This window comes from Mytilus californianus, unplaced genomic scaffold (assembly GCF_021869535.1).
Source record: "Mytilus californianus isolate M0D057914Y unplaced genomic scaffold, xbMytCali1.0.p SCAF_33, whole genome shotgun sequence".
NCBI lineage: Eukaryota > Metazoa > Mollusca > Bivalvia > Mytilida > Mytilidae > Mytilus > Mytilus californianus.
The window spans coordinates 2,098,159-2,106,164 of NW_026262683.1; the positions used below are offsets into that span (position 1 = coordinate 2,098,159).

The 8,006-nt window shown below is 35.9% G+C and overlaps 1 protein-coding gene across 1 annotated transcript; it reads left to right on the plus strand.

Annotated features, from left to right (window-relative positions):
• The first annotated feature begins 271 nt into the window (after nucleotides 1-271).
• LOC127736558 (uncharacterized) lies at nucleotides 272-7,682 on the plus strand. Its single transcript, XM_052247120.1, has 2 exons — nucleotides 272-661; nucleotides 7,440-7,682. Exons 1-2 carry the CDS (start codon nucleotides 272-274, stop codon nucleotides 7,680-7,682), a joined length of 633 nt encoding a protein of 210 aa, XP_052103080.1.
• Nucleotides 7,683-8,006: the final 324 nt, after the last annotated feature.

Consider the following 8,006-nt stretch of genomic DNA (forward strand, 5'->3'; position numbering starts at 1 on the left):
TGCTCCGAAGGAAAGAATAACCGCTTATAGATGCGAGTTTAATAGTAGGATACGTAGAAAAAGCGAGTCGATTCAAGACTACGGTTACGCTCTTCGAAGGCTTGTACGTTTAGCCTATCCAGATTTGGAAAAAAATGAAGACTTAGCCATTGACCAATTTATACGAGGATTAGGAAATTTTGACGTTGAGAAACGCGTCCAGTTCTCACATCCTACTACTTTAGAAAGCGCGATCGCATTAGCCATTGAGTATGAAGCGTTTGTTGGTTCTATGTCAACTGAAGTCCGTAAACCAAAAGAACAGACTGAAGAACATGCAGCTACTATACAAGCTGTAAAACGGTCCGATAAGAATGATAAGGGAAACACTGAGAATGTTAAAGCTCAGTCAGATCTGTCTGAAGTTACCCGAACTATTATGAATTGTTTTGAACAGTTATCCAAAAAAATTGAGGAGATAAATAAAACTATTCCCCTACAATGTACTAAATGTAATAGGTTAGGTCACGTAGTTAAGGATTGTAGGGTTCCAACTTGTTATAATTGTCAAAAAGTAGGACATGTTAGCAAAGATTGTAAGGCTCCAAGGTCAAATAAGAGACAAAACAATCCAAATCAAGATTTAAACAAGGGAAGCCTGAGTTCAGGGTCAGAAACCCAGGCTGCGGAACAGAAATAAGGCCCAGTATAAAAGTAAACCCTATTAAACAAAATGGTCTATTTGCTTCTGTGGAAGTAGGATTAAATAAGGGTAGTTTTCTTTTAGACACAGGCGCAGTTGTTAGTTGTGTCTCTAAAGCAAAGCTTGATGAATTTAACATTGATGAACTGAAAGTTCAAGATATTTTAACTTCGTTAACTACGGCAGGAGGCAAAGAGTTAAAAGTACATGGACAAGTTACCTTAGAGTTCTTTATTCAAGGCATTCCTTTTACACATGACTTTGTCATAGCTGAACTAGATGATCTTGAGGGAATATTAGGCATAGATTTTTTAGAAGCCAATGAAGCTCAAATAAACATTTCTAAGTCTTTATTGATCAAGCCAGATGATAGTACCATAAAGCTTCATAAGCAACAAAATAAACATTGTGCCTTAATTAGACTCTCAGATAGACTTGTTTTACCAGCTAATACTGAGTCAGTATTTCAAATTAAAGTTCCTAAAAACATTAAGGAAGAAGACATGCTTGTCGAACCAAATGCAAGATTAATTAGAAATGGAATTTTGATTTCTACTGCTTTAGTAAATACAACTAAACGTAAGGTTGCCATTTCTGCAATAAATTGTAGGGATCGAGATGTAACTTTAAAAAGAAATAAAGTTTTTGGTAGTATACAAACAGTTAAAACAATTTCTGATTCAGTTAGTGCAAATGAGTTAAACAATTTATATGAACTTCCAGAACATTTAACAGGTCTGATTGATAGGGTTTCTTCAAAAATGACTGAGAGTCAAAAACAGGATTTAAGTAAACTGGTGATAAAATATCAGGATATTTTTTTGGGTCCCGACGGAAAACTTGGAAAAACAGATATTGTCAGGCATACAATAGATACTGGGAACACAAAGCCTGTTAAGATACCTCCCAGGAGGGTACCCATTAAACAAAGGGAAATAATTGAACAAGAGTTAGAGAAAATGTTACAAAATGATGTAATTGAACCAAGTTGTAGTCCTTGGAGTGCCCCAGTCACACTTTGCTTAAAGAAAGACTCAACATGGCGCTTCTGTATTGATTACAGGGTTTTGAACTTACATACGTTAAAGGATTCGTACCCCTTGCCCCGTATAGACTCTTCTCTTGACTCCCTAGGGAACAATAAGTGGTTTAGCACTATCGATTTAGCTTCCGGTTATTGGCAGGTACTTTTTGATGAAAAAGATAGGCCTAAAACTGCCTTTTCTTGCCACAAGGGGTTATTTCAGTTCAAAGTGATGCCATTTGGGTTGTGTAATGCGCCCAGTTGTTTTGAAAGGTTGATGGACATTGTTCTAAAGGGTTATCAGTGGGAAAGGTGTATGTGTTACCTAGATGATGTCATTATTTTTGGCCCTACTTTTGAGAAGGCTCTAGAGAATTTAGACCTTGTTTTTGACAGATTTAGAAAGGCTAATCTTAAGCTTAAACCTAAGAAATGCTTTCTTTTTCAACACCAGGTGTTATATTTAGGACATTTAGTTAGTGATAAGGGAATAGCTTGTGACCCAGCAAAAATTGAAAGTGTTAGTGATTGGCCAGTCCCTAAAAATGTAAATGAAGTCCGCAGTTTTCTCGGCTTGGCAGGGTATTATAGGAGGTTTATCCCTAGTTTTTCAGAAAAAGCATCGCCAATGACAAATTTGACGAAAAAGGGCTTGAAATTTTTGTGGGATCAAGATTGTCAAAATGCTTTTGAAGTTTTGAAAGAGAAACTTATTTCTGCTCCCATTTTAAGTTACCCTATAGGGGATGGTGAATTTATTCTGGATACGGATGCTAGTGGTCATGCAATAGGTGCTGTCCTTTCACAGGTACAGGATGGTGAGGAAAAGGTTATTGCTTATGCTAGTCGAATGTTGAGTGATACCCAACAAAAATATTGTACTACGTACGGGGAACTTTTAGCGGTAATTGCCTTTGTCAAATATTTTCGCCACTACCTGTTAGGTCAAAAATTTAGGATTCGCACAGATCATGCATCTTTAATTTGGTTGAAGAATTTTAAACACCCAGAAGGTATGGTTGCTAGGTGGATTTCTGTCTTGGATACCTATGATTATGAGATTGAATATCGAAAAGGTACTCAGCATACGAATGCTGATGTTTTGTCCAGAAAACCGTATAGGTTGTGTAAACGCTCTGATTGTCCTGCGTGTGATAAGAATCAAGTAGGTCAGAGTTGTGATAACCCCGATAAATGTCTTCTAGCACCCATTAGGCCTGGAAATAGTGATTTAGATGAAACAATTCCCTATGTTGAAGATGATAGTGATAACGAAGGTGAATTTGATTTGCCCCAAATTTCGAATTGGTTAAGAGTTTGGACAAGTGAAGAGAAAGTCTCTTGGCAGGATAATGACCCTGATATTTCAAAAATTGTAAATATGTTAGGAGAGTTTGATGAAAAACCTGACAAGGAAGTAGTTTCCGGTTGTTCATACGGAATTAGAAATTTATGGAGTGTATGGGAGTCTTTGTCAATAGAAAATGGCTTACTGTACTATAGGATTGAAACGGATAATGATGAAAATCTTGTTTTGGTAGCCCCAGCAGAAATTAGGAATCAAATTATGAAAGAATTTCATAATTCAGTAATATCTGGTCACTTAGCTAGAGATCGAACAATTAGAGCAATTAAAAATAGGTTTTATTGGCCTGGAATGACTTCTGATATAAGTTCATGGGTTCGTGAGTGCATTGTTTGTGCTAAAGCTAAACCTGGCCCAGGTATAGGTAGATTTCCTTTACAACAGTCTTTAGTGGGTTGTCCATTCGATAGGATTGGGGTTGACATTGTAGGCCCATGTCCCATTACTGAAAATGAGAATGAGTATTTAATTGTAGTACAAGACTACTTTACAAAATGGACTGAGGCTTTTGCGGTTAAGAACCATAATGCTTTAACAGTAGCAGATAACCTAGTTTCTGAAATATTTTGTCGCTTTGGAATGCCCCTACAAATACACAGTGATCAGGGCAGGGAATTTGAATCCATTCTATTTCAAGCAGTTTGTGATAAGTTGGGAATCGATAAAACTAGAACAACACCCTATCGGCCACAGAGTGATGGTCTTGTTGAACGTTTCAACAGAACTTTACAGAAAATGTTGTCCATGTTTGTCAATAAATTCAGAAATAATTGGGATGATTTATTGCCTTACTTGCTAATGGCTTACAGGGCCACGGAAATGATTCAACTGGTGTTAGCCCCCATAAAATGTTGACTGGTAGGGAAATGGTTTATCCGTTAGATATTATGGCTGGAAACCCTTCAACTGTACATACCCCATGCCCAGTAGAATATGTACAGTGGCTGAATTATTCTTTCAGGAAAACATTTAATTTTGCTAGGGATAAGTTGTCAAAGGCCGCTACTAGGCAAAAGAAAAGTTATGATAGGGGACTTAAACCTCGTCAATATGAAGTGACTGATTTTGTCTATAGATGGTATCCCCCTACTGCAGGAATTAAATTAGAGTTAGGTTGGAGAGGTCCATATAAAGTAAAAGCCAAACTTTCTGATGTGACTTACAGAATTCAAGAAACCCCTACTGCAAAGGACATAGTAGTTCATGTGGATCATCTAAAACCCCATTTTGGGAATGTCCCTGTCACATGGTTACCACCTGAAATAGAGGATGAAATCCAGTCTGATGAGTCCGATATAGAACCCCCGTCGTTTGATTTTCACTTGTCATTTGATGAAACTGAAAATGATATTCCCCTTAATATGGATGTAACCCCCTGTACCCCTAGCCCACAAAGAACCAGATGTGGAAGAACAGTGAAAAAGCCAACAAAGTATTCACTGTGTATATAGTTTTAATTTTTTTTGCTTATAATATTTGTACTGAAATCAGTACTTAGTTTTAAAAAAAAAAAGAAAAGTTGAAAATTCAAGTTTGCATATTTTTAAATTATATTGGTGCGGTAAAAGTAATAATACTGAGAATGGTAAGCAGATGGAATAAGGTATGTACTTTTCATATCTGAATTTAGTTTGAGGATTAGAATAAAAATAAGAATATTTGATATGTTTTTATAAGGGTGTAATTTATGCATAGCAGATTTTAATTTATGTTGTTATACAAGCATTAGTGAAGGATAGAGCAATGTATTGACATATATGTTGAGACTTAACATGCTTAAGTTATATCATAAAATATATGTAATGTATTTTTATATGTTCGCTTCGTAGACCTATTAAAAAGGCTGTTTTTATTTATTAAATATGTGGCCGTGGAGCCTTGTTTTAAAACGTAAATTGTGCAATGTCATGGGACTTTCAACCTGGTTAAATTAAAAATATAGAATTTACACTTGGGAAACGTTCTTTGAACTTTAAATATTGATGTTACCTTATAAGTTTGTCATTAAGTAACTTTTAAATCCCAAACTGTTATATTTTCCTTGAATTTAGCCATGCTTTTTATTAGAGGAGTTCCGAAAATTATTATCTCTCTAGATTTTTCAATTGGGTGCGTTCGGAGATCTTTCTCTGTGTGTTTTTCTAAATCGAGGCATAACAAGTTTTTAATAGTAAATTTCATTGGTTTAACTTATGTGTTGATATTTCTTATTGGGTTTATAAATTTAGATATAGTTTCTATAATTAGAACTTAATTAGTATATAAGGCCCACATATTCTTAATATCATTGCTTTTTATGCAAGAGCCACTTGTCTGTAACAGACTCTTAAGGTAGGTGCCTATTAAATTAGGACTGTTTTCTACTAGCCAGCGTTAGTCTTTGACTATTAGCAACTTGGCTGATGCATTAGTTACGACTTACAATTTTGGCTTGTTGTAAGACAAAACTTTGGCAAAACTTTTCAAACTGTTAAGCTTCCACGTCTGGTTTTTCCCTTCCCAAATTTAATTAAGTAGCCTGTTCATTTTATAAAACAAGTTTAGGTAACTAGTGTTAAGTAAGTAGGAAATTAAGGTTTTTCAATATTATTTTAGAAAAGGGGAGATAACTTTGCCCAATTTTCATTACACTGTGCTTTATAGGTGAATTGTTGATTTGATGTATATTTATATTAAATTCTGACATGTAGATTTGTCGTTATAACATCATTAAACTATGTGAACTTGATTGTCTTTATTTAAATAAGCTACCAAGAGGAGTCAAAGACTCAGGATCGAACTACAACAGAACCTAGAGCTTAGATATACCCTGTTTTAAAGGTTTAGTCATTAACATGACACCGTTCATATTATTTTGGTTGTTTTAGTCATTGTCAATAATTCTGATTGTTCCTTTTTGGTTTTTGGTGGTTTGAATCTTCCAATATATTATTTAGGTTGATCTCCTTGAACAATCATACCGTACTAAAACAAGACATCAACATTTACAAATAAACAATTCAGAAATTACATGAAAAAACAAGACAGGATATCTAGCTCCGGTTACATTTTGGTGGCAGCGGTGGGATCCTGCTGTAAAAATTTTGGCCCCTCTTTAAACTGGTGATTAATTAATTATTTTGTTTAAATAAAGAACTTATTAAGACTTTATAAATAGGATTTATAAATATAAGAATATAATGGCAAATATAAGTGAATTTAGAGACCAATGTCAACAAATGATAGGTCAATTACAAGTTCAAATTGAAAACTTAGGAGTAGATATTTCACAAAGTAGGGAACAAAACTCCAGATCAGATCTGTCTTTGATTAGCCCTTTGGGTTTACCACGTCCTATAAATTATGGAAATGAAGAACAGAGAGCCGAATCGACCAGAGCGTCTGAAACTGATTTTAAGAGGTCCCGTCCGAGATACGATGGTGATGAGGAGTCTTCCTCATACCAAAGTCGCGAAGGCTTGTATTACATAAGCCGACAAACCAACGAGGTACCGAGTGATGGATTTGTTGATCAAAACAACTGTGAAGTCACCCCTCAAATCAGAAAAACCTCTTCAGTAGGGACTAGCGTGCCGTCTCGAGCTCCATTATTAGTTACACCTAAATCTGTACCAAGTAATATGGCCAGTACAAATCTTGTACAAACCAATGTACAGCCGCCTGCACTGAGGCATGTTAGCTTTAATCATCCTAAACCGCGTATATTACGGAGAGAAAGAGAACCGGATAAGTTCGATGGTAAAAGCGTTGATTGGCAAGACTATATAGTTCACTTTGAACAAACTGCTCAATGGAATGATTGGGATGACGAGTCGAAAGCACAACAATTGTGTATGTGTTTACGTGGCACCGCACAGAAGTTACTCGGAGATGCAAAGTCAAACGTATTGGCAGATTATACTTCACTCAAAGATATGTTGAGCAGACGTCTTGCTCCGAAGGAAAGAATAACCGCTTATAGATGCGAGTTTAATAGTAGGATACGTAGAAAAAGCGAGTCGATTCAAGACTACGGTTACGCTCTTCGAAGGCTTGTACGTTTAGCCTATCCAGATTTGGAAAAAACTGAAGACTTAGCCATTGACCAATTTATACGAGGATTAGGAAATTTTGACGTTCAGAAACGCGTCCAGTTCTCACATCCTACTACTTTAGAAAGCGCGATCGCATTAGCCATTGAGTATGAAGCGTTTGTTGGTTCTATGTCAACTGAAGTCCGTAAACCAAAAGAACAGACTGAAGAACATGCAGCTACTATACAAGCTGTAAAACGGTCAGATAAGAATGATAAGGGAAACACTGAGAATGTTAAAGCTCAGTCAGATCTGTCTGAAGTTACCCGAACTATTATGAATTGTTTTGAACAGTTATCCAAAAAAATTGAGGAGATAAATAAAACTATTCCCCTACAATGTACTAAATGTAATAGGTTAGGTCACGTAGTTAAGGATTGTAGGGTTCCAACTTGTTATAATTGTCAAAAAGTAGGACATGTTAGCAAAGATTGTAAGGCTCCAAGGTCAAATAAGAGACAAAACAATCCAAATCAAGATTTAAACAAGGGAAGCCTGAGTTCAGGGTCAGAAACCCAGGCTGCGGAACAGAAATAAGGCCCAGTATAAAAGTAAACCCTATTAAACAAAATGGTCTATTTGCTTCTGTGGAAGTAGGATTAAATAAGGGTAGTTTTCTTTTAGACACAGGCGCAGTTGTTAGTTGTGTCTCTAAAGCAAAGCTTGATGAATTTAACATTGATGAACTGAAAGTTCAAGATATTTTAACTTCGTTAACTACGGCAGGAGGCCAAGAGTTAAAAGTACATGGACAAGTTACCTTAGAGTTCTTTATTCAAGGCATTCCTTTTACACATGACTTTGTCATAGCTGAACTAGATGATCTTGAGGGAATATTAGGCATAGATTTTTTAGAAGCCA